The 27,712-nt window shown below is 43.7% G+C and overlaps 1 protein-coding gene across 2 annotated transcripts in view; it reads left to right on the forward strand.

The window, feature by feature from the left end:
- Positions 1 to 20,497, forward strand: part of LOC135540257 (forkhead box protein J3-like) — a 144,564-nt gene extending 124,067 nt beyond the window's left edge. For both annotated transcript variants that reach the window (XM_064966799.1, XM_064966800.1), the window contains exons 5-12: positions 2,901 to 3,002; positions 8,029 to 8,157; positions 11,736 to 11,910; positions 13,879 to 14,328; positions 14,685 to 14,786; positions 15,455 to 15,649; positions 16,372 to 16,470; positions 16,718 to 20,497. In XM_064966799.1, coding sequence (XP_064822871.1) covers positions 2,901 to 3,002; positions 8,029 to 8,157; positions 11,736 to 11,910; positions 13,879 to 14,328; positions 14,685 to 14,786; positions 15,455 to 15,649; positions 16,372 to 16,470; positions 16,718 to 16,830 — 1,365 coding nt within the window. In that variant the 3' untranslated portion in view covers positions 16,831 to 20,497. The remainder of the gene's footprint in view (positions 1 to 2,900; positions 3,003 to 8,028; positions 8,158 to 11,735; positions 11,911 to 13,878; positions 14,329 to 14,684; positions 14,787 to 15,454; positions 15,650 to 16,371; positions 16,471 to 16,717) is intronic.
- The last annotated feature ends 7,215 nt before the right edge of the window (positions 20,498 to 27,712 follow it).

The raw sequence follows: 27,712 nt of genomic DNA on the forward strand, positions 1-27,712 counted from the left end.
TATGGTGTTGAATGCCGAGCTGTAGTCGATGAACAGCATTCTCACATAGGTATTCCTCTTGTCCAGATGGGTTAGGGCAGTGTGCAGTGTGGTTGAGATTGCATCGTCTGTGGACCTATTTGAGCGGTAAGCAAATTGGAGTGGGTCTAGGGTGTCAGGTAGGGTGGAGGTGATATGGTCCTTGACTAGTCTCTCAAAGCACTTCATGATGACGGAAGTGAGTGCTACGGGGCGGTAGTCGTTTAGCTCAGTTACCTTAGCTTTCTTGGGAACAGGAACGATGGTGGCCCTCTTGAAGCATGTGGGAACAGCAGACTGGTATAGGGATTGATTGAATATGTCCGTAAACACACCAGCCAGCTGGTCTGAGCATGCTCTAAGGGCGCGACTGGGGATGCCGTCTGGGCCTGCAGCCTTGCGAGGGTTAACACGTTTAAATGTTTTACTCACCTCGGCTGCAGTGAAGGAGAGACCGCATTTTTTCGTTGCAGGCAGTGTCAGTGGCACTGTATTGTCCTCAAAGCGGGCAAAAAAGTTATTTAGTCTGCCTGGGTGCAAGACATCCTGGTCCGTGACTGGGCTGGATTTCTTCCTGTAGTCCGTGATTGACTGTAGACCCTGCCACATGCCTCTTGTGTCTGAGCCGTTGAATTGGGATTCTACTTTGTCTCTGTACTGACGCTTAGCTTGTTTGATAGCCTTACGGAGGGAATAGCTGCATTGTTTGTATTCAGTCATGTTACCAGACACCCTGATTGAAAGCAGTGGTTCGCGCTTTCAGTTTCACACGAATGCTGCCATCAATCCAAGGTTTCTGGTTAGGGAATGTTTTAATCGTTGCTATGGGAACGACATCTTCAATGCACGTTCTAATGAACTTGCACACCGAATCAGCATATTCGTCAATGTTGTTATTTGACGCAATACGAAACATGTCCACGTGATGGAAGCAGTCTTGGAGTGTGGAGTCAGCTTGGTCGGACCAGCGTTGGACAGACCTCAGCGTGGGAGCTTCTTTTTTTAGCTTTTGTCTGTAGGCAGGTATCAGCAAAATGGAGTCGTGGTCAGCTTTTCCGAAAGGGGGGCGGGGCAGGGCCTTATATGCGTCGCGGAAGTTAGAGTAACAGTGATCCAAGGTTTTTCCGCCCCTAGTTGCGCAATCGATATGCTGATAAAATTTAGGGAGTCTTGTTTTCAGATTAGCCTTGTTAAAATCCCCAACAACGATGAATGCAGCCTCCGGATAAATGGTTTCCAGTTTGCAAAGAGTTAAATAAAGTTCGTTCAGAGCCATCGATGTGTCTGCTTGGGGGGATATATACGGCTGTGATTATAATCGGAGAGAATTCTCTTGGTAGGTAATGCGGTCTACATTTGATTGTGAGGAATTCTAAATCAGGTGAACAGAAGGATTTGAGTTCCTGTATGTTTCTTTCATCGCACCATGCCTCGTTAGCCATAAGGCATACACCCCCACCCCTCTTCTTACCAGAAAGGTGTTTGTTTCTGTCGGCGCGATGCGTGGAGAAACCCGTTGGCTGCACCGCATCGGATAGCGTCTCTCCAGTGAGCCATGTTTCCGTGAAGCACAGAACGTTACAGTCTCTGATGTCCCTCTGGAATGCTACCCTTGCTCGGATTTCATAAACCTTGTTGTCAAGAGACTGGACATTGGCAAGAAGAATGCTAGGAAGTGGGGCACGATGTGCCCGTCTCCGTAGTCTGACCAGAAGACCGCTACGTTTCCCTCGTTTTCGGAGTCGTTTTTTGGGGTCGCTGCATGCGATCCATTCCGTTGTCCTGTTTGTAAGGCAGAACACAGGATCCGTGTCGCGAAAAACATATTCTTGGTCGTACTGATGGTGAGTTGACGCTGATCTTATATACAGTAGTTCTTCTCGGCTGTATGTAATGAAACCTAAGATGACCTGGGGTACTAATGTAAGAAATAACACGTAAAAAAACAAAAAACTGCATAGTTTCCTAGGAACGCGAAGCGAGGCGGCCATCTCTGTTAACCAGATACATGTATGTCTGTGGTTCTATGATGGGGTGCGGGCGGGAGAGGTGCACATCCCATTCTATACAGTACCTACACCTGTGTGTTTGTGTGTAAATGAGTTTAAATATAGTCATTGGTGTGTAATCCTAAAGCAAAACAAATGCACAGAATTCACACACTATTCTCCCACTCTCAGGTTTGTGCATGTATGTTGTTAGTATGACACATGCACACCATCCTCCTGTACCACAGATAGGACTGTTGGCCTTAAAGGCATCCCATTAAGTCTCAGACATTTAGAAAATTGTGACTTTGTGAAATCTCATTTATGTTTATCGTGAATTAAAATTGGTATTGTTGCCAGCCAATCCTCTTACAGTAAGCAGTTTTGGCAGACAGGCGTGGTGGAGTTATCTCCCCCAGCGGAGCGCCCGGGACTCGCAGAGAGCAATGGGGGCTCTTCTCTTCATCTCCTCAGGAAATATTTCAAATGTGACCTAAATAAAGGTGTTGCTTCTTTTGTTATTTATAAATGGTCCTGGTGTACTTTACATACTAGAGACCTGCATTCCTCCCTTTTCCTGGAAGGAAAACTAGCTTCTCAACAAACACGGCAACATATGAGTGTTAAAACCTATGCCTTCGTACTTATGGCTTGAGGTTATGTATTATTCTTAATTAGTTAAAAGTGAATATTTTAGTGGTCCTATATTTGATAATTAGATAAAAGTAATACTTTTCCCTCCCTCCCTCCCTCCCTCCCTCCCCTCCCTCCCTCCCTCCCTCCCTCCCTCCCTCCCTCCCTCCCTCCCTCCCTCCCTCCCTCCCTCCCCTCCCTCCCTCCCTCCCCCTCCCTCCCTCCCTCCATCCCTCCCTCCTCCCTCCCTCCCTCCCCCAGGCTTCCACACCGTATACTCTGGAGTCAGAGTCTTTGGGAATGGACTGTATGATCTCTGGAAGTGCCTCTCCAACTCTGGCAATCAACACTGTGACTAACAAGGTAACTACCCAGCATGCACCTGCACACACTGCACCACCCCGACCCCTCCTTCCTCCCTCTGCCCGTCCACCCACCCACCCACCCACAGCTTGTTCCTCACTGAGAGCAGCACTCAACCGGGATATACACACACACACACACACTCACACACTACAGTACATCTCACGCTGTAACACACAGCACAAGAAACACTGTATCGATGGATATGCACGCACGCACGCACGCACACACACACACACACACACACACACACACACACACACACACACACACACACACACACACACAGCGTCACAACAGGGGATTACTCATTCTGTTCAATACGATATTGATGTTGAGTATGGTATTTGAGTTGAGTAATGTATTGAGTATTGTGATGATAACCCTGGTATTGGTATTGAAATCAAAAATCTGGTGTCATGGGGCGGCAGGGTATCCTAGTGGTTAGAGCGTTGGACTAGTAACTGGAAGGTTGCAAGTTCAAACCCCCGAACTGACAAGGTATAAATCTGTCGTTCTGCCCCTGAACAGTTAGTTAACCCACCGTTCCTAGGCCGTCATTGAAAATAAGAATTTGTTCTTAACTGACTTGCCTAGTTAAATAAAGGTATAAAAAAATGACAACACTACTGTACACACACCTGAAAGTTCATGGAAGATGCCCAGTGGTCTGGTCTGTCCATGAGATGTGGTTGGGTTGCCTAGCCTGACGACTCACACTAAAGTCCTCATTGAAGTCGTTTGTGGTGACGAGGGGTGTTGTACTAAACAAAGTAATCCATTTGATCGTCTCTAACTAATCAGAGTATCAAAGTCAAACCGCCGCTTTATCTGTTCACTCTGAAATTGAAATAGGCTTTTTAACCTTAAGCCCTCTCCTCTGGGCCCAGTGGGGGCAGCTCTCTGGAGTAACCTGCAAGAGTTGCTCATTCATTTACTGCAGTGGGCATAAAGAAAATACTGTTTTTTTTAATATAAGCTGGGGGAGGGGGGTGCTTTGGGGAAGAGTACTTGAGGGTAGAGTACTTGAGGGTGGGATGTGTGAGAAGAGGAGGGTGTGTGTGGTCTTGCTCTTCTACCCTCATGGGGACCTGAAGTCCCCACATGGATAGTAAAACGAGGACAATTCTCCCTCGTTGTGACGTTTCCCACATCCAGACAAGAACAAATAGGATTTTGAAAGGAAATACATTTTAGGGCCTCACTTGGATAGAACCGCGTGTCTGTGCAGTAAGAGGGAGTGGTGTGTGTCTGCCCTTTCAGTAGGAGGACTGTCTTTGGCGTGTGAGACGGGCTTGGCTGAGCCCCTATAAAACACACACGTCTTCCCTGCTCTCATCTCAACAAATAATCACTTGCCATCGATTTGCTGTGAAAATTGAGGTTTCAATCCTCAGTTGGCCATTTAACACGGACATCCTCCATAGATAACAACAGTTTGATTTCACACATAAGAATCATGGAAAACAAAACACCCAAAATTCTGAACATCCCTGCTTCAGGCAAGGTTACAGCGGGGCTGTGTTTGTGTGTGTCTTTTGTTCTCCTGATTGTAACTGTTGCTATGATAAAGTGGAGAAGCAGCAGCAGATCTGAGCCCTACTCCTGAGAGAGCTTGTTTCTCACTGTGTTACACTGTAAACATACAACTGGCCACGCCTCTTTTGGTGCACTGTGCCAAACCACAGGAATTCCCTCTTTCTCTTCCTCTTTCTCGCTCTCTATTTTCCATCTCTATCTCTCATGTTCCTGCCTTCTCTGAGAGGCCAATGGGAGACTGTGTCAGGGCTACAGAACCAGTGAGAATCCAAACACGGTCTGTTAGACGTGCCTCAAGTCTCCCCTGCCTTTCTCTCACACACACACACACACACACACACACACACACACACACACACACACACACACACGCACACGTTTTAAAACATTTTTCTCTGGTCTATTCTGAGGTAGCTGTTTGCAGTGGTTGTGAATGAGACAGAAGTCTGGCACGAGAGCGTGATAATGGAAGGGGGATTGTAGGAAGAAGTGTGTTTACTGAGGAAAAGTCTGCCGTTGCTTTTCTTTCTCCCTCTTCAATCCTGTGAGCAGGGATTCTGCTGAACCCTGGCAGGCATTGTTAAAGACATCTGGGTGAATCTCGCTTTGATTTCATAATCCAAGTCTCATGCTACAGATTAGAGTCTTATGTAAAAGACACACCTGGCTTTTTACTTAATTTACTGCTAAGAATAGAACACACACTAACTCCTGCTTGTTGCTAGCACCAAATATGCATCAGGATTTACTGTGGCAGGAGCTCCTGCCTGTGTGAGCATGCTTGTCTTTGTGGGACTGGATGACTTTGCGTGTGTGTGAGAGACATGATGACTGAGTTTTGGTCGAGTGGGCGTCTTGACTTTGGGGTCTGTGTAAACCACAGAGCAGTGAGGTCTGGAAATCATCACACTGGATGAGGGGAGTAAAAATAGATTGGTGGTTTAAGGCTAAAAGCCGCTCATTACATGTAACATTTATCTTTCTACAGCGTGCTGTTTGATTAGCATTGTAGTGCTGATTTTCAGACGTGCCTAAGCCCTCAGTCTTAGCTGCTCATTGATTTCCTCCTTCACGCTAATGAACACTGGAGCCAAGCCCACACTGAGTGGTGGAAGGCAAGAGTCGACTAATTAGCTTCGCTTTCATCCCCTTCCCCCACCACACATTCACTACAACACTGGATCCAACACACTCTCCTCTGACTTATTAAAGCACAACATTTTTGTGTCATTCTCTGGCTGAGTGAGAGCCCACAATGACACACTACTGAGGGAGAGTGCTGTGTGTCAGGATTAGTGCTTTTGAGGACAAGTTTGGTTATAAAAAAATTATCACGGATTTCAGTTTTGATTCTTTTTCAACATTAAATGCATTATGAAATAATAACAAATTATTTTAGTGGAAATTCCAAAGCCAAAAATAGTGAATTGCCAAAACATTGAAAACACTCTTGTATTTGTCAGTTCCACATTGGGTAGACATCAATAGAAAAAGAGGACATTACTATGAAATAATATTTCAGTTGTGTGTATTACTTGGTTTTTATTTTATGGCTTAATTATTTTTCATTCTTTAAAGCCATCTCTTCTCTTCTAAGGTAGCTAGCCAGACAAACAAACATCTAACGTTCTCTGTGCTCCCCATACTGTACTGTCTTTGAGTCATCCTATTTAGCTAGGCTAGCTTGCTAGCTAGTAGCTGCTTATGTATGCTTCATAGTTGTCTGACAATCATTTGACTAGTTCTTCAAAGTATATATGGCATACTTTCAAGACCGCTTATGAGCAACTACTCCAACTATCAATCGGGTAGAGCTACCTCAAGAACTGTCTCTGTCCCTCTTATTGTTGTGTTGTTCATTCTCATGTGGTCTGTGTCGGCTAGCCGTCTCTGTCCTCCCCGGGAAGAACAGACACAATGGATTCTGTTCATCGTAGGTAACTACCACGTTTCTACGCTGAACTAGGTCATACATTTGCCTAATGAAATCTACAACTCCCTTCAGCCCAGCATCCCAGAGAGTTCTTGACTAAATGTATCTTATGAATGATTTGGTTTCTCTCTAGAGAAAAAGAACCAACTGTGGGACGCTGGGCTGAAGGGAGTTGTAGTTTTTCATTAGGCAAATAGTCTACCTATTTCAGCGCAGAAATGTGGTAATTAGCAACTATGGAATTCAAGTAATTGAACTGACATTTGGCAATTAGTTGTTTAATAACCCCCCCCCAAAAAAAAACCTGGGGTAAATTGCTCAGCACTAGTCAGTGGCTGTACTCAGACTGCCTATATAACAGGAACAGAGGGCAGCAGCCAGATCTGGGTTCAAATGGTATGTTCTCTTTCAAACACTGAACGGATGATTAAGCTTGCCTGGTTTGACAGATTTACCGTGTTTTCACTTTTGTGATTATTCCATTGGTTCCATTGTGCCAGGCAAGCTCAATCAAGCACAAGTACTATTTGAGCTCAGATCTGGAGGTCAGTCAGGCCTAGACTTCTCTCTGGCCTCAGAATGTAGAGCAGCCTTCATGTCCTGCTGCTGCTGTGTGTTGGACTGGGAGAGAGGGTGCAGGCAGGACCACAGCCACTCAGCCTGATGAGCAGAGAGCCCTGACCGGACACTGGGCAAGACTGAGCACACATCACCAGCACCATCCAGGCTGTTAGTGCTGCTGCCAATCCCTGCCCTGTCACACACACCAGCCAGTAGCATCGCTCGCATAGCTGCCATTCCACACATTCTTTCCGTTTCACAAAATGGAAAAAAATGAATGCACGTCTATTCTCTCCGGATCTAATTATATTCATCACCAGATTGTTTCTACCACCAGTGCTACTTAATAGCAGTCTGTTGTGTGACACCACAATACACCAGTTTTTTTCTTTAGCAAAGCCTTTTCAGATGATAATAATGAAGATGGTTGCGTTGCAGTGCTCTGGTTGCTTGCATTGCTGTATTGAAAGGTCAGGGTCTCGGTTGAATTGAAGACCTTTGTTGTCCCAAACCGATTTGCGCTCTGTGAGCAGATGGGTCTGACACGGCCAGTAGTGTGACCTTTAGTTTAAAAAAAAAAAATGTAAAAGGGACACCCTCCCTTACATTCCCAGAGAGAAGAGCCTTTACCTGGACACTTATTCAGAAGGAGCCCCTGTGGCTCGGGTAGCTGTGGAGCTTCAGAAAATATGTTCCTGGCCAGCCACCCTGTTAGTCCAAAAAAAGCACTCTGATAACATCCAGTACACAAATGCTTTGCATACACACACAGGTATCGAATTCCTAGACACAACCACACGCACACAAACCAAATTCAGTTTGTTATGGAACAAAACCCATCCCCACCCATTATTTGGGCAAATGGTGACTCACCATCAGAATGATAATGATTGTATATGGCATGCAGTTATTCGTCAAACCATGTTGGTGTATTTCTCGGTTGTGTGATGTGCGGTATGCAAGAAAAGCTAACACAGCCTCTTCTTATTTCAGGTGGCATTATACAACCCAGACCAGGATGGGAGTGACAGCCCAAGAAGCAGCCTTAACAACAGCCTGTCTGACCAGAGTCTGGCCTCCGTCAATTTAAACAGTGTGGGCAGCGTGCACAGCTACACACCGGTAAGAGCTCACACTGCTGCGACCTCTCACCACAGTATTACAGCTACACACTGCTAAACACCAAGCAACACAAACAACTACAGGATCCCAGTTCTTAAACATTTAGAACAGCGATTATCAGCTGGTGGGTTGCGGGAGGTTTTGAATGGGATGTGATTGAGTAAAAAAATATCTAATTTATTTTTATTAAATATACTCCATTCTGAACTTTAACGACTAAAACCAGGTATAATGTGTGTGGAAATTATAATGAACCTATATTTTAAAATAATTTAACCTTCTGAAGTAAAATAGTTCAATCATATTATTTTCAAAAAATATTTATTAGCAGCACTATTTAGTGGATTTGGTTGATTTTATCGTCTCAAACCAGTAAGCTTGAAAGTTCAGACACACTGATAGGATTGTCAAACGTTTGCCTGTGTTCACACAGCAAAGTTAAAATACTCCAAACCATAAGGTATCAATAGTGTTGTTTGGTAATTGCATATCCACGCGTATTGCTAATGTTGCTATTTTGTTTTTTTAAAACTTGTTGATACCTGTCTAATGGCTACAGCTAGATAACTACCTAGCAAGATGACGAAGAAACAATTTAATTCACTCTCCATAATCTTATACTGTCAGTGCCAGACCATAGCCAAATGTTTAGCTAGATAGCTCAAGTTGGCATATTCTCTAACTAGCACTACATAGCTAAGGACACTGCACTAACTCGGCAGCTGTTTCATGGAAATTAGCTAATCCGTTGTGATTCAATTATGTCAATACTAGCTACAGTGGTTAGATAGTATGTAGTGTTGTGTGCATTGTCTGTGCACTTAGCTTGCTACCATCCCATAGCCTACATTACATATGAAGTGTGACTGGTTGATCCGTGGATGTACAGAGAAAATGCCCTCTTCTTTTTTCCTTTTCTTTGCTCCCATAATCTCACTGCCGATAGGTACTTGCCAGAACAAAAGTGGTACCTGCTGCGTGCCGATCCGGTAGTGACGAACCTGCTGATTATACTTGTAGAATCGCAATCCTTGCCGATGGCCAACAACTTGACTTTGAGCCAATCAGAGATCACGAACCCCCACGTGGGGTCGGCCTGCAGCAGGTACCTATCGGTAGTCTATTGGCAGTAAGATTCTGTGTATTTCATGCTTAACATTCTTCATCAAGAATATGGGTGAAATATAATTAAAAAGGTGGGACTGTTGTTCCATTGTACTTTAATTAGTACATTTACTAGCATTATAGATTTTTTTTTTTAATTCCAGATTGCATTTTGGTAACAAAATTCGCAATGTGAATATTGGTTTGAGACAGACAACCTTGTTCAATTTCGGTCCTAAGGCAAAACCAGTTGAAAACCATTGATTTTAGAACATGCATGTCAATCTCCAACCACAGTGCCTCAGCTATACATCAGCTAAAACCAAACAAGCACCACAAATAACTGTCACTGTATCACATTTAGACATACAGGAATTTAGGCAGTGCACGCCAATCTCTTATCACAGTAGATAGCTGTAACCCTGGAACTTAAACAGTGTATCAGCTCCACTCTGAGGGCAGTGCGCCAGACCAGTTAATTACTGTATATCTCATATGATCCGAGAGACCCAGGAGTTTCCCTTCAGAAGAGCTATAGACAGTGGGAGACTAAAGAGGTCGGGGGGGTTGGTGCTCTAGCGCAGAACATCAGGGGGGGTTGAGGGAGAGTTGCACACGCTCTTGAAGAGCAGACAAAGAGAGCTGCTGCCTGTGATGCCCCCTTCTTTGGTGGGGTCCTCCTGCTTCCCAGGGTGCTATTGCTCCAGGCTCTGCATCGATCCGTTCAGATGGATGTCCCTCCAGTGCTGCTGCTGAGAGCAGACTGTTTCTTACTGCCTCACTTCAGCCAGGCAGACTCAGACTGGATTCTATAGCAAGGCAATCTATACTATAGCCCACCAGTATGTCTGCAAAGCCCTTTGCTGTGTTAAAGAAAGTGTACTTTAACAGCAAGACTACTTTAAGTGATAGCTCCATTATTAGTGTCCTTCACGTGTTAAACCTGGTATGGCTTGAAAGCTACCTCTGTGATGCTGCAATAAATGATATATACTGTTCTTAAACATCTAGTCTACTTCATGTAAATGCAAGGTACCGCCTCAGTTAGAGAATAGTGATTTCTCCATATGTGTTTTTCTCATCATTAACGTTATTAGACTGTCTTGTTAGAGGGCAACATTGCCTGCACTCTTATACACCATTGGATAAAATTGACCCTCACACTACTGTACATGGGTACAATGATTGCTTATTTGTACAAGGCTTTGGTGTTTTTGTTTTAAATACATTTTGCAGGCCATAGATTGTATTGGCTTTGTGTTGATTTTGTTTTCTCTTTTAATACTTTTTGCGAAGGATGCAAGCAGCGATCAAGACAAAGGCATGTAGTTGATGTTTAGTTTGAGGAGTGACCACTTTACACACCAGATATTTAGCTGCTTATACATACATGTTCAATATGGGTTCTTGGCAGTTTAATTAGGTTAGTGGACAGGACTAAAATATAAGCCTTGATCTGTTGCACAAAAAAATGTACTGAACAAAAATATAAACGCATTATGCAACTATTTTAACGGTTTTACTGAGTTCCAGTTCTTTATACAAATCAGTCAAATGACTGGGAAGGAGCACAGCCATGGGTGTGACCTGGGAGGGCAAACGGGCTTTATTACAGACAGAAATACTCCTCGGTTTCATCAGCTGTCTGGGTGGCTGGTCTCAGACGATCCTGCAGGTGAAGAAGCCGGATGTGGAGGTCCTGGGCTGGCGTAGTTACACATGGTCAGCGGTTGGATATACTGCCACATTTTCTAAAACTACATTGGAGGTGGCTTATTAGAGAAATTGACATTTAATTCTCTGGTGGACATTCCTGCAGTCAGAATCCCAATTGCACGCTGCTTCAAAACTTGAGACGTCTGTGGCATTGTGTTGTGACAAAGCTGCACATTTTATTGTCCCCAGCACAGTGCACCTGTGTAATGATCATGCTGTTTAATCAGCTTCTTGATATGCCACACCTGTCAGGTGGATGGATTATCTTGGCAAAGGAGAAATGTTCACTAACAGGAATATTAACAAATTTGTGCACAAAATGAGATTTGCTTTTTGTGCAGATGGAACATTTCATTTTAGCTCTTGCAAAATTGGACAAAACCTTTACATGTTGTTTATTTTTGTTCAGTGTAGAAAAATGTTTTGCATGAAATGTTTGTGGCTCTCTTGTTCTCCAGCAGGTCCATGTGCAGATGTCCATTGATGTCTCTGAAATGTATGTTTCCCAGTCAAGAGTCAGTGTTCCATGGTGTAGTGAAAGTTCACCAGTGAAAGTTGTAGTCTGTGTTTGACTGTGGTAATAGGTTTGTACTGTAGTTAGTATGTTAGACGGAGGTGTGTACCGCTAGGTTGTCCTGCATGACGGAACACAGCTGTCAGTGTTAGGTGTAGAGTAGATGTAATTCACTGCTCAAATCTCTAATTATCTCTCCTCTCTTTCTACTCCTCTACTTCTCTCTCTCCTCCTCCATCCCCAGGTGACTAACCACCCAGAGCCGGTGTCTCAGTCGATGAGCCTCCAGCAGCCCCTCCAGCCCCAGTACAACATGCCAGAGAGGGACAAGCAGCTCCTCTTCTCCGACTTTGAAGATCTCAGTGCCTCCTTCCGCAGCCTTTACAAGTCGGTCTTTGGGCAGTCCTTCAACCAACAGGGTGAGTGCTCGTCAAGAGGGCAGGATGACGCATACCAGGTAGTGGGGCTGGGCGATATGGCCAAAATCTCATCATCCGCAGACTCTCTCCGTACTGTTTCACATGATTCTTCCGTAGGTGGTAAAAGAGGTTAGTGGTGTTTGAGCCTGTTGTCGGGCCCGGCCTGCGGCATATTTTGCAGGGGACTGTTTTCTGGTCCGTGTCAGACTTCTCGTACCCAAACCACGTCCATGAGACCGAAGTAGCCCCTCTTTTAGGTACGAGCTCTGTGTCACGTTCACTCTCCATGTTTGTTTGTGTTGCATATTTCCTTCCACGCGACTCGTGAGGAAGAACGCAAAATGTCGTCCAATTGATGCAATTATTGCCGCAAAGAGTGTGATTTGCGACACAACGATATAAATGATAGACGTTTTTCTATCGTCACACGATATATATGGTTATATCGCCCAGCCCCACCGGGTAGTGTTTGTAAACCCGTGCAGAAGATGCCAGGATTACTATATGGGTGGTATACATCTAACAGCTGGTCGAAGGAGAGTGGAATTGGTGCGAATTAGGTTTAGTGATTTCAATGAGTCATTTAATAGACAGTAACCGTAGTGGAAATCTATGGGTGTTTTCATGGTCTACTGTGTGTTAAAGCCTCTGGCCTCATTCCCAATGCTAAGCATAAAAGAGAGTCGGCAAGTTCATAGCAGAATAATGCAGTGGACTTTCATTATATGGGATGAAACATGTTAATCCTTACTCTGTTAATCCTTATATCTTTAGGATGATATATATATATATACACACACACACACTTCATATGATTGCAGCATCAAACCTGATAAAGGCCTATTGCACAGAGTCAGATCAAGTGTAGCTCTCCAAAACATGGCAGCCCTTTAGAACGTAATGCTTTTTGTTTGTAATCTGATTGACTGAAGAACAAAAAGCACTTGACAAGTGGGTTATGGGTAAAAGCAGACAATGCTTTTCCTTGTATAGCCTACTTTCACAAATCTAATGCATTTCATGCTAATGTTTTCAGTGTTCCTCTCCTTTAATCTATCATCTGAGTTTCATTAGTTTAAAGTTGTTCCCTTTTTATGTGCATAAAAGTGAAATCTCTTAGTCAGACAAGCCCTTGCAATTAAAAAGTGTAAATAAGCGAGCGAGAGGATTTCACACCATGGTGCTGTAGACAGTGAGCTAATTCACCGGCTTTGATAATAGGTAATGAGCTCGCATTATTATTCTGGGGCTGCGCGCTAATTGCTTTCTGTATTTCCCTGGTTGGACAATGGGCTTTCTGTGCCGATAAGAGATCCACCTTTGTCACCGCTGCAGTAAGTGTTCTGGGGCAGTGGCGAGGGGCTGGAGTCAACTCTAAAAGCACTCCAGTAAAATAGGTTTACTGTGGCAAAGCTGATAGCCTAGCGGTTAAGAGTGTTGGGCCAGTAATCGAAGTGAAGCTGGTTCAAAACCCCAAGCCGACTAGGTAAAAAATATGCCGATGTGCCTTTGAGCAAGACACTTTAACTGTAATTGCTTGCGTAAGTCGTGCCGATAAGAGATCCACCTTTGTCACCACTTCAGTAAGTGTTCTGAGGCAGTGGCGAAGGCAACTCTAAATGACTAACATGTAAATGGACAGGCCTCTTAAGAACCACTCCTCTACACGATTGCTGTTGGGTGTGCAGATGTTCGTGCTCCAGTCGTGCTTGTTTAGAGAACAGTGCTGCTGCACAATGACAAATGTGAAAAGAAACACAGGATGCAGAAGAAAGGCTCCGACTCTCTAGTGCTGCTGAGACATTCCTTTAGCTCGTTCAAAATGGCAGCTGTTTAGTCTCAATGTAACATCAGTTTATTTTACATTGTATGTTTATATCAAATAGTGATTCAATTCTCTAAGCAGAGAGGACTAATAATGACTGTGTTTTTGTGTGTGTGTGTGTGTGTGTGTATATGGACATCCAGGTTTGATGGGCATGCCAACGGAATCGTCCCAACAGACCCACACCTCCTGCTCCTATCAGCACTCACCCAGTGGCACCATTAGCACCCAGAACAGCCTGACAAACAACCACTCCAGCAGCGGTGGCCAGGTGCCTCTGTCCCACCCTCCCCATCTCCCTGGCCAGAACGCCCACCCGGGCCACGGCTCGCCCCACACACAGCACATCTCCCAGCACGGCCCACACAACCAACACACCCAGCACCAACACCCACAGCACCCCCATCACCCTGCACACTCCCAGCATGGTCCGCACCCATCACAGCACACGCCGCACCCCTCCCAACACGCACAGCACACCCAGCACCCCTCCCAACACTCACAGCAGCACACTCAGCACCCCTCCCAGCAGCAGCATCAGACTCTGGCTCACCAGCCCCATCCTGCCCAGCAACAGATGGCCTGCAACACGGGTAAGACCCGCCTCTCTCTTCTACACCGATGTCTCACACACACACAAACACACACATTCAGATACACTCAGGGATAACCCTCCAAGACACAGCTGGACATTTGTTCTGTATAAGTACCAATACCTGCTTTGGGACAAAGGACAGTAAATCACCATCTGATTTATGCTGTTTGCTGTCATGAGAACAAAGCAAATCCTGCATCCATACACCAGACAGTACCTCTGGAGCACAGCAACCTTTTCAGAGGGAACTGGCTCCTACCGGTGGCCAAAGTAGAGTACTGTTGCAGGAAATGTAGAGACTCATGGACTCCTCCAGCCTCTAAAAAATAGTCTGTGCTCCATCTGTGTTTACAGGTCTGCCCTCTGACTGGTACCCAAATCTGGACGCACTGAAAGAGAGCTGCCGTATTGCCAGCAGTTATAACTGGGCTGATGTCGACCTCTCACCTTTTCAAGGTGCGGCCATGAAGGATTATGTAAATGCAGTTGCATTGACACATCCAATTTCAGCCTCAAATAGGATAACTATACAGGCTGCTTATTTTTCAATGTGTTAGTCCTGCGTTTAATATATTTTTCTTACTGTCTACCTGTTCTTTTCACTGACATTTTAACAGCTGTTTATTGTGTTTACCAGAGTCATTTTATCCTAATGATTTCATGGCTGATTGCCCATGATGAGCACCATTAGACACATTGGAGTTCTCTCTTTTTGTTGGTGTGCTGACGTGTTGCCAATCAACAGTTGAATTTGAAGGAGCTCTACAATTAAAGAACACTGCCTTCAAGTTTAATTACCAAACAGTGTAGCTCAGCAGGTCACAGAGTTGATCCAATTACAGTATACAATTGCAAGGTAGGCGGTTTTAATTATCACCGATAAAGTTTAGTTATGTGATTCAAGTATTTTTTTTACATAGATAAGTGTCGACACCCACTTTTCACATTTATGGGGTGTGGATGATTTGACCGGTGATTTTTATGACTAACTTGTCGTTGAGACATTTCTTTGCAGTGGCTAGCAGCTAGTACTACTGAAAGGGTTGGACTGGTGAGCTGCTGAGGCGGCTGTACATCGCTGTTGTTTTCCTTGGCTGATGATATGTATGTTTGACCCTGTGCAGGACTGAAGGAGAGCATGAGACTAGCAGAGCAGAACAACTGGGCCCTGGAGCCCACACAGATCGCAGATCTTTGCTCATCTATCAACCAGTTCTTCGCCCGCACCGGTGTCATTCAGCCACAGGGGGCAGTGCAGTCCGTACCCGTATGCCATGGCTCCATGCACCCCAACAAGCCCAGCCAGCACATGGCCACAGGTGGGTGACTCCTCACCTCTAACCTGCATCCCAACTAACATTATTATTGCATTTACCACTCCAGATCACTGGACTTGGTGGCATTTTCCTTTATGTAAATGTACACTGAGTGTACAAAACATTAGGAACACCTTCCTAATATTGAGTTGCACTCCCTTTTGCCCTCAGAACAGCCTCAATTTGCAATTTGTTGGGGCATGGACTACAGGGTGTTGAATGCGTTCCACAAGGATGCTGGCCCATGTTGATTCCAATGCCTCCCACAGTTGTCAAGTTGGCTGGTTGTCCTTTGGGTGATGGACCATTCTTCATACACAGGAAACTGTTGAGTGAAAAATCCAGACGTTTTGCAGTTCTTGACACAAACTGGACCTACTACCATACCCCGTTCAAAGGCACTTAAATATTTTTTGTCTTGCCCATTCATCCTCTGAATGACACGCATACGCAATCTATGTCTCAGTTGTCTCAAGGTCTAAACATCCTTATTTAACCTGTCTGCTCCCCTTCATCTACACTGATTGAAGTGGATTTAACAGGTGACATCAATAAGGGATCATAGCTTTCACCTGGTCAGTCTGTGTCATGGAAAGAGCAGGTGTCCTTAATGTTTTGTACACTCAATGTATATAGCAATAATGCTGCTGACGAAGTGGCTTGTTTTAGCTCGCACTAATATTATTTTGCGATTGCGATACATGAGTTTGTCTTTCTCTCCACAGGAAATCTCTACATGGACTCAAGACAGAGCATGTCTATGATGGGCCCCCCAGGATACCCCCACATGCCCCCAATGAGCAGCGCAGGTCCCACAATGACAGGTACAGAACAGCGGCAGCCCCTATACAATACAACTACTCACTAAACTAGATCTCAGTTAAGGGGATGGTCTCTACGGTACACTCCAAGTATTCATCAAACCTATCCTTCCACATTCTACAAGCACTACAACAACACCTCGACAAGTCCATTTCCCATTCAACTACACATTTAACCAATGAAGCTTGCACAGTGCATGTGTGTCTTTGTGGATGTACTATGCCCAACTCCCCTGCTCTCTTCTCTTAGGACACCATGCGCAGATGAACCAGCAGCACATGATCTCTCCCAGAAACTTCCAGATGCACCGCATGCCAGCTGATGACATCCAGGATGACTTTGACTGGGACTCCATTGTCTAATGTTAGATGTTCTGCCCCTAATAAGGAACGGTCAGGTGGTGCAGAGCAGGTGGAAGTAGGAGGAAGAAGCCAGGCTGAGCTGTACGCTCTTGCGAGGAGACTGATTGTTGCTGGTGGGATACAGAACAGAAGAGCAGGTGTTGTTTTGGGAGGATAGAGGGAGAGACTTCAGAGTGCTGCCATTTTTACAAACAAAATGAAGCATACAAAATAAATCTTACTTTGAAGACAATCATATTTACTAGGACATGTTTAAGTGGTGGCTTATGTGCTTGTCTTGACCAGGCAGGTAGCACACGTTCATGTCGAAACAAATCCTCCAGTCCTCGTTCCTCAGTCAGCCCTCTCCCATCCCCCTCCCAGCCAGCAGCTTTCCAAAGTTCCCCCAGCTTCCTCCGTAACTGTTGTGTGATTTGAGCGACTTGTTCCGCTTGTTATCCTTCTCGTGTTGACTTTAGGCCTCGGCTGCCTCTTGGATGAGTTTCTCTCTTTATTCGTTTTTATTATTTTATGGAAAACGCAGGCTGCCTGTGGTGCTTGTTGGTTTTCTTTGGGTGGATGATGGAACCCCAATAGTGGGTGTATTGGTAGGAAGGTTAGGATCCCCAATAGTGGGTGTATTGGTAGGAAGGTTAGGATCCCCAATAGTGTATGTATTGGTAGGAAGGTTAGGATCCCCAATAGTGTATGTATTGGTAGGAAGGTTAGGATCCCCAATAGTGGGTGTATTGGTAGGAAGGTTAGGATCCCCAATAGTGTATGTATTGGTAGGAAGGTTAGGATCCCCAATAGTGGGTGTATTGTTAGGAAGGTTTACAATAACTGAGGGTATGTTTTGAACAGGGTGTTTTGCATTGAACTAGGCTTCACATAAAGAACACAAATGCTTTATCATAGAGCGTTGTCCTTTAACCAACACATCTGGCCCATTTCTTTTTTTTAAGCTAATTGTGTACATTCAGAAACATTACCGGCAGTATTTGTTGTGGTTTTGTGTCTATTCTGTTAACAATGTCATACCTTTATCTCCAATACTCCAAGACTGAAACTGGTAGATGAATTCCAGACCTCACCCCCCCCCCCCTCCCTGTCTGGCTTTTTTTCCTTTGTCACCTAAAGTAGTCTCATTCTCAATCACTACATCCTTCCACTGGTCCCGCAATCAATGAGATTGATTATAATTTCCCTGTACTAGTGTATTAAGGGAATAGTTTGTAGTTAATACACAAAATGAATGAGTACAAGTATACACCTGTAGGTGTCTTTTCATATATTATACTCTGTGTACATGCAGCACAATGAACTGTAGGATATTTTCCTGTTATCTTCTGATGCAGGAAATGTACTGCTATAACTTAATTACTACAAACAATAGGAATGTTCTTCATTCAGATGCTATACATCCGAAGTCATCAGAACTGATCTCCCAAATAGCTAGCTGTGAGACTTGCAGTGTAAGTCTGCCTTGCACTGCAAGGCAGAAAATAAGCTGAAATACCATATAAAAAGGAACGAGGTGTGTGTGTTTGCCCTAAAATTACAATCATCTGCATATGCTGTCAACGAGCACAAAACAGATGCAGAAAGAAGAGATGAAAGCAAGGGTTCAAGGCAGATGTGCATTTTGCAGGTAGGGTTTCTTATGTTGAGAAATGAGCTCTGCCTGGTCAACAACCAGGTGGAGATGGAGGATGGGAGACTAGAGGTTCTGGAAACACTCCTGTCCTCTCTGTCCCTCTTTGTCGTCTTAATCAGACTGGCCCTGAACGCCCATCATGGTGCTGCGTTAAACCTGTATGGGAGCTTTGTCTGGGTAGAGCACAGTTCATCTTCCCTTTTTCATTTGTTCCTCCACTATTGGCCCTTAGATAAACTAAATCTTTGGCTGGATTTTGTTTTACTCCATTTCTGAAAATCATGACATTGTTTTGTAATATCACATAAACACCGCTGGGGCCAGACACCAATATGTCTCTTGTGACAGTGTACATGTGTAGATACTGAACCGCCATTGTCCTTTTGAAACAGGAGGCAGAAGACAAGAAGGGAAGCTTGGCTGGAGCTAGTGCGAGCTCTTCTCACAGCTAGCTATACTGCCAGGCATATCTGCAAGGTTTCACAGATCTTTTAGCAGCCAGTTCGTTAATACTGCCCATTGTTTTGATCTTAAATGTTTTTTTCTTTCTTTTCCTCCATCTTTTTCCTTTTCTTACTTCTGCTACTTTTACCTGTACCGGATTTTCGGTTAGGTTCATTGTATTTGAAAGCGTTGTGTGTGGCTGATTGTCCTGCCTGTGGATACCCATTGAGTGTTTAGTCTTTGTTTAATGGCCAAAATCAGTCAGTCAGCCAGCCAGCCATTTAAAGCACAGTCTGATTGCTCATTCAGTTAAAAAGCCAAGATCACTTAAGATTGTCAATCATTGAGCCCTTCATTAGTGAAGGATTACTACTTTATGGAGAAAAGATCAGTGTAGTGATTTTTAATTGACCATTTGATTGCTAGTTGAAGTCAGTGTGGGTGCTGCAGACTCTGGGACTCACCTAAGGAATGGGTGTTTTGAGGAACACAGTGAGAATATGGATATAAAAGTGATAGGGAAGTCTTGGCAGCCCATGGTTTTGTATGTTGCATTTCATCACTGGTAATGATGAAGGCACTAATGAAAAACTCTCGGACAGCCTTAGGGTATGTAGTAAATCCACCCCTACAGCAGATGGGATGGGCTGGAAAGAGCTCATGTATGTGATTAGAGGTAAAGAGGAAGGGAAAGACGATGACTGGATCACCCTCTTAACTGTGTGTGTGTGTGTGTGTGTGTGTGTGTGTGTGTGTGTGTGTGTGTGTGTGTGTGTGTGTGTGTGTGTGTGTGTGTGTGTGTGTGTGTGTGTGTGTGTGTGTGTGTGTGTGTGTGTGTGTGTGTGTGTGTGTGTGTGTGTGTGTGTGTGTGTGTGCGTGTGTGTGTGCGTGTGTGCGTGCGTGCGAGTGAGTACATTTTGTTTAAAAAGACAATTCAATTTTTTAAATACTGCTGGAGATGTACCTGCCAGAGAGATTACTATGATATGAAAAAAGAAAATAAGCCTTGTTCGCTTGTTACATTATGGAGAAAACTGCCAAGAAGTACTGCTGATTGAGGCCTATTTTATTCAGTGCTGGTGTGTTGTTGTGCTTCTTGTAAATAAATGTCTTTTCAATCATCCCTTTTTCCTCTTGGGGGCGGGGCATCAAGGCAAGGGGTTGGTCTTACTCATGAGAGGGGAAAGAATAGAGTATTTTGTTATTGTCCAATCAGAGGGTGAGACCGTATGTGTATATATCTATATTGTATATATGTGATGAAAATGTGTTGGCTTTTTGTGACACTACCTTTTACCTGTACTATGGTTCTACATTCAGTGTTTCAATGTTGATAATATATATTTTATGTTTTTCAGTTTTTGATTTTGTCTTTGTCATTTATTGTATTTGTTTTCTTTTTCTCCTTTTTGTCCTCTTGGTTATTGCACGGTTTATTACTTTTGCTGTTCAATGAGGTGATACAGCTACTCTTTGTATTGGTTTAGTGCTGTAAAATAACTTGTTATTAGAGTTGTCGATACCACCCCCATCCCCAATATGCATGAATGGCACTTAAACAAATAAAATGTTAACTTCACTGTGGAATAGTTGTGCGTTTATCATTTTTTTATGTATTTGAATGAGTTACATGAAGCAACTTGTGAATTATTTCATATTTTGAACATAAGATGTAGCTGTTACTTGCATCACCGTTACAGAACACAATTTTTGCAGTGTGTTTAGACCATAGTAGTTGTGGGTAGGGGAATTTCTATATACACTGTTAAAATTGCAGCAATTATGACAAATCAGAGCCAAACTGAAAGGTTAGTGTTGAATATAACCGATAGTAGAGGCCAAATGGCAGTAGTGCAGCTCCTTGCTCACAACCTCAAACATTTACCTAAAATAGTTTTTGGTAAATATTTGTTATTTCACTTGCAACATTCCACTTAGTTCTGTGCACTCTAAATGTTTAAAAGTTCACTAATTCTGAAGGTTTTCCAGGATCATACATTAGTACTAGCGTTCATACTGGAACTCTTTCTTCCATGTCAATGACAAGCTCCATATGTTGTTTTCCACATGACACGTTCCTGGACTAGAATAGTCTACCAGGACGGTTACAGTAAGAAATCATAGGTTTATCAAGACACGCATGTCCTTTTCCCCGCCCAGCTCCTGGAGACCCTCCCCTAGCCCCCAACACATGTCAAGCCCCCATGACACCCACGGAACCTCCACTTTCACACTCCATGACATACAATACTTCATGCTCAGTTTGGAATTCTGCTCCATCTCTTTGGTCCAAACTGGTAGAAGTGAGTAACTGACTTCAGGGAAGGTAGTGTGGGGGAGCTCAGTTGTGCTACAGCTCCTTTAGACTCAGCTCGGGGCGTTGGTCTAGTTACTGTAAGAGAAGACATCAGGAAGACAGTCATGAGAATTCCTCTGATGCTGCTTCTGCTGGCACTGGCAGTACAGCTATGTTCTCCACCGCCAGCTGCCGACTGACATTTACTCTTGAGGTTCTGGCCTGTTGCACTCTCTACAACCACTGTGATGATTGTTATTATCTGGCCCTGCTGGTCATCTATGAACGTTTGAACATCTTGGCCATGAACTGTTATAATCACCTGGCACAGCCAGAAGAGGACTGGCCACCCTCAGAGCCTGGTTCCTCTCTAGGTTTCTTCCCATGTTCCTGCCTTTCTAGGGAGTTTTTTCTAGCCACCATACTTCTACATCTGCATTGCTTGCTGTTTGGGGTTTTAGTCTGGGTTTCTGTACAGCACTTTGTCATCGGCTGATGTAAAAAGGGCTTTATGAATACATTTGATTGATTGAACAAGTAAATAAGGCACCACTCTAAATGTTTGGCTCTCCAAAGTTGCGCAGCAGTCTAAAGCACTGCATCTCAGTGCTAGAGGCGTCACTACAGACACCCTGGTTCGAATCCAGGCTGTATCACAACCGGCCGTGATTGGGAGTCCCAAAGGGCGGGGCACAATTGGCCCAGCGTCGTCCGGGTTTGGCCAGTGTAGGCCGTCATTGTAAATAGAAATGTGTTCTTAACCAACTTACCTTGTTAAATAGAGGTTAAATGTATTTATTTTTTGAAGTGTTAAATCACCTAATCAATCACTCGAGCCTCCTATGTCCCAGATGTAGGATCTTAATTTGACCCTATATTGTCACTGCAGCAACAGGATTTTAATGTTTAGTCCATAATGTTGCTTGGTCGGTGGTTAAGCTATTAACTGGCCAAAAGTAGGCTACATAAAGTGTTAAACTGTTAATAGAAGTGTTAGTGTGTGGTTTCAGTGAATTTAAATCAGCAGGCTCATCTGCATTTCCTGCAATTCTCATCAACAAAAGGGATCAAATTAGGATTCTATATCTGTATGTCCTGAGCTTTGATTTGAAACTCCCTTTTTGTAATTTAGTGAATTCAGTCAATTTGTTTAGTTAGTTATAATGTATTCAATTGAGACTTGGTTATGTTTATTTATAGTAACCTTTATGGATTATATCTCAGACCTCTGACTCTGGTGTGTATTTTTATTTGATCAGAACCATATGGAACAGGTTTATTTAGGTATGCTAAATATTTGTACCGGGCCACATTGGGCTGTGCTGTTCTCGGGGTGTCATCAGAATGACTATACATGGCTGGGCTACGGTTACTCCTTACTTAATTTTGAATGCAAATGAAAGTTCCTTATGTTGAAATGTAATATGGGGAGGGGAGCCGTCTGCCCTGCCTTGGTGGTACTTGTTATGTAATTCTGCCAGGTGAAGTGTCTGATGCTCTAGTCTTGGTGGTTGGTAGCAGAAACACCCCCAGCTGTATAGAATAAAAGTATGTAAGCTGTTTAGGAGTTAACACTCCACACTCCTCCCATTTCCCCTGCATTGAGGGAAGCTAATCCTACGTCCACACCATACTCACATCTGTGTTTGGACAGCATGGGGACACTAAGAATAATTACTTTCTTTATGCTGAAATATACAGGTAAATGAGAGATACAAAGTTTTTTGAAAGCAGGTACTTCCACACAGGTGTGGTTCCAGAGTTAATTAAGCAATTAGCATCCCATCATGCTTAGGGTGATGTATAAAAATGTTGGCTACCATGGCTAGAAGAAGAGATCTCAGTGACTTTGAAGGAAGGGTCTCAAACAAGCATATGGGGTTTAAAGTGTGTGTGTGGGATAGTCACCAGACCTAGACTCAATTGAACACTTATGGGAAATTCTGGAGTGTGCGTCTGAGACAGCGTTTTACACCACCACCAACAAAACACCAAAATATAGGATTTCTTGTGGAAAAATGGTGTTGCATCACTCCAATAGAGTTCGAGACACTAAGACGCTTCATGTTGAAGTTTCCTTTATTTTGCCAGTCACATGTTATTTTCACTTATTAATCTCCTGATCCTATTGGAAAGGCCAAACCAAAGAATTTGCCGTTTTGTTATCACTGAAGTCAAGACAGAGGTAGCTGAGGCTATTAACCCCCCTTATTGCCCCTGTAGAACCTGTTCCAGTTGTCCCAGAGGAACTTGCCTCTGGAGAACCTGCCCGTGAGGAACCTGCTGCTGAAGGACCTGCCATCACCCCTGAGGAATCTGTCCCAGTAGTCCTTGTACCTGTCCCAGTAGTCCTTGTACCTGTCCCAGTAGTCCTTGTACCTGTCCCAGTAGTCCTTGTACCTGACCCAGTTGCCCCTGTAAAACCTGACCTAGTTGCCTCTGTAAAACCTGAAATAGTTCTCCCCGTAGAACATTACCAAGAGGAACCAGCCCCAGTAAAATATGTTCCTGAAGAAGCTGCACCAGAGGACACCATACTGATAGCTCCAGTGGAAGCTGCACTAAAGCAAGCAGAAGAAGCTGCCCCAGCAGAAGCTGTCCTGATTGTTCCAATTGAAGCTGCAGCAGATGTACACATTAAGTATGTAAGTACCCCTCAAGATACACAATATTAAGCTGGAAAATGAAGTGTAACACGTAGTAATTGCATTGTACTATGTAGATAGTACACATACTCTGTGGTGTACTAGTGTGTTTATCCTCCCACTCGAGGATGACACCCGTATGGTAGACCCCAGTCAGTGAGGTTTACCTACATCTGATCTGTTTTTGTAAACTCAACCAAGTGCTAGCAACGACATTGAGTAGACATTTTGAAGAGTGTACATTCAAAGGTAGGTAATTAGAGCCTATGTAATCCCGGGACACCCAGCATATCTGTCCACAAGAGTTTCCAACCTTGTGATAGTTATTACTGAATCGGATGCAGCTGAGTAGCAACTAAACTTGCCCATTTGTAACAAGCCTTCATTGTTACACCTCTGTAATTACAGACTGCAATTACATGTTATTACTATATAATTATGTATTGCAATTCATTACAAAACTTGATACAGTGTAAATATATAACTACTATGTAATAAGAACCCCAAAAATTATGTGCTAGCGTAAAATCTTGTCTATGAATCTAAACACAATTACTTTTGCACCTGTCTTCAAGTTCCAATTCAATTGTAAAAGGCAAGTTATTGAATAAATAATCACTGACTGGTGTTCTTTTGAACCGATCTCCAGTGATCGATTCACCATATTGAATAGACCACAAAAACATCATACTACACATATTCAAGTCAGTGGCAAGGCCAGATTTGTAAGGTACATCAATACCTCTCAAGTTTTTTTTTTTACAAGAGAGGAAGGTCCTGTGTCACCCACACAGAGGCATGTTGCAGGAACAGTATGTGCACTGCTCAGTGCTCACACATACAATATTTATGTTGATGAGAGAACAGGATGTTCTATATGAGGCCCTTTAAAGAGCTCCTATGGCCAAGCTGTGTGCATGAGGGTCAATGATGGACATCCTGAGTGGGAAGGCATGAGAAGTTGCTGTCAAGGGGGGAATGCCCATCTCAGAGCTGGAGTACTGCTGACAGCTGAGTCGAGGAGCCAGGAAGGATGACCTGGTAGTTGAGGGTGAAGTCTTGTGGAAGATGGGAGGAGTCAGCTCTGGGTGTTTTATTACACTGACCAATGAAATTAGGGAAGCAGTTGAAACAAGTGCTTTACAAACCAACCACTACCTGGGTCTTCCACAAAATTAGTCCCTTTTGCGTCCATTTGATATTTAAGTAGAAGTTGTTAACTAATATTTGATTTGAAAATCCTTTTTCTGGTCTTTTGTTGTGGGAAACTGTGTCTGTCGAGCATCACACGTCATCCCTGTTATTATAGATAGACAGGCTAGAATAACACGTCATCCCTGTTATTATAGATAGACAGGCTAGAATAACACGTCATCCCTGTTATTATAGATAGACAGGCAAGAATAACACGTCATCCCTGTTATTATAAAATTATCTGCCGAAATTGTTGCCACCCCTATTACTAGCCTGTTCAACCTCTCTTTCGTGTCGTCTGAGATCCCCAAAGATTGGAAAGCAGCTGCGGTCATCCCCCTCTTCAAAGGGGGGGACACTCTTGACCCAAACTGCTTGCAGACCTATATCTATCCTACCATGCCTTTCTAAGGTCTTCGAAAGCCAAGTCAACAAACAGATTACCGACCATTTCGAATCTCACCATAGCTTCTCTGCTATGCAATCTGGTTTCAGAGCTGGTCATGGGTGCACCTCAGCCATGCTCAAGGTCCTAAACGATATCTTAACCGCCATCGATAAGAAACATTACTGTGCAGCCGGGTTCATTGATCTGGCCAAGGCTTTCGACTCTGTCAATCACCACATCCTCATCGGCAGACTCGACAGCCTTGGTTTCTCAAATGATTGCCTCGCCTGGTTCACAAACTACTTCTCTGATAGAGTTCAGTGTGTCAAATCGGAGGGTCTGCTGTCCGGACCTCTGGCAGTCTCTATGGGGGTGCCACAGGGTTCAATTCTTGAACCGACTCTCTTCCCTGTATACATCAATGAGGTCGCTCTTGCTGCTGGTGAGTCTCTGATCCACCTCTACGCAGACGACACCATTCTGTATACTTCTGGCCCTTCTTTGGACACTGTTAACAACCCTCCAGGCAAGCTTCAATGCCATACAACTCTCCTTCCGTGGCCTCCAATTGCTCTTAAATACAAGTAAAACTAAATGCATGCTCTTCAACCGATCGCTACCCGCACCTACCCGCCTGTCCAACATCACTATTCTGGACGGCTCTGATTTAGAATACGTGGACAACTACAAATACTTAGGTGTCTGGTTAGACTGTAAACTCTCCTTCCAGACCCATATCAAATATCTCCAATCCAAAGTTAAATCTAGAATTGGCTTCCTATTTCGCAACAAAGCATCCTTCACTCATGCTGCCAAACATACCCTTGTAAAACTGACCATCCTACCAATCCTTGACTTTGGCGATGTCATTTACAAAATAGCCTCCAATACCCTACTCAACAAATTGGATGCAGTCTATCACAGTGCAATCCGTTTTGTCACCAAAGCCCCATATACTACCCACCATTGCGACCTGTACGCTCTCGTTGGCTGGCCCTCGCTTCATACTCGTCGCCAAACCCACTGGCTCCATGTCATCTACAAGACCCTGCTAGGTAAAGTCCCCCCCTTATCTCAGCTCGCTGGTCACCATAGCATCTCCCACCTGAAGCACACGCTCCAGCAGGTATATCTCTCGAGTCACCCCCAAAACCAATTCTTTCTTTGGCCGCCTCTCCTTCCAGTTCTCTGCTGCCAATGACTGGAACGAACTACAAAAAGCACTGAAACTGGAAACACTTATCTCCCTCACTAGCTTTTAGCACCAACTGTCAGAGCAGCTCACAGATTACTGCACCTGTACATAGCCCACCTATATTTTAGCCCAAACAACTACCTCTTTCCCTACTGTATTTCATTTATTTATTTATTTTGCTCCTTTGCACCCCATTATTTTTATTTCTACTTTGCACATTCTTCCATTGCAAATCTACCATTCCAGTGATTTACTTGCTATATTGTATTTACTTTGCCACCATGGCCTTTTTTTTGCCTTTACCTCCCTTATCTCACCTCATTTGCTCACATCATATATAGACTTGTTTATACTGTATTATTGACTGTATGTTTGTTTTACTCCATGTGTAACTCTGTGTCGTTGTATGTGTCGAACTGCTTTGCTTTATCTTGGCCAGGTCGCAATTGTAAATGAGAACATGTTCTCAACTTGGCTACCTGGTTAAATAAAGGTGAAATAAAATAAAATAAATAAAAATGGATAGACAGGCTAGAATAACACGTCATCCCTGTTATTATAGATAGACAGGCTAGAATAACACGTCATCCCTGTTATTATAGATAGACAGGCTAGAATAACACATCAACCCTGTTATTATAGATAGACAGGCTAGAATAACACGTCATCCCTGTTATTATAGATAGACAGGCTAGAATAACGTCATCCCTGTTACGTCATCCCTGTTACCCATATAGATAGACAGGCTAGATTCCTGTTATTATAGATAACTAGAATAACACGTCATCCCTGTTATTATAGATAGACAGGCTAGAATAACATAACACGTCATCCCTGTTATTATAGATCATCCCTGTTATTATAGATAGACAGGCTAGAATAACACGTCATCCCTGTTATTATAGATAGACAGGCTAGAATAACACGTCAACCCATCCCTGTTATTATAGATAGACAGGCTAGAATAACACGTCATCCCTGTTATTATAGATAGACAGGCTAGAATAACACGTCATCCCTGTTATTATAGATAGACAGGCTAGAATAACACGTCATCCCTGTTATTATAGATAGACAGGCTAGA

Source organism: Oncorhynchus masou, chromosome 5 (genome assembly GCF_036934945.1).
Source record: "Oncorhynchus masou masou isolate Uvic2021 chromosome 5, UVic_Omas_1.1, whole genome shotgun sequence".
Taxonomy (NCBI): domain Eukaryota; kingdom Metazoa; phylum Chordata; class Actinopteri; order Salmoniformes; family Salmonidae; genus Oncorhynchus; species Oncorhynchus masou.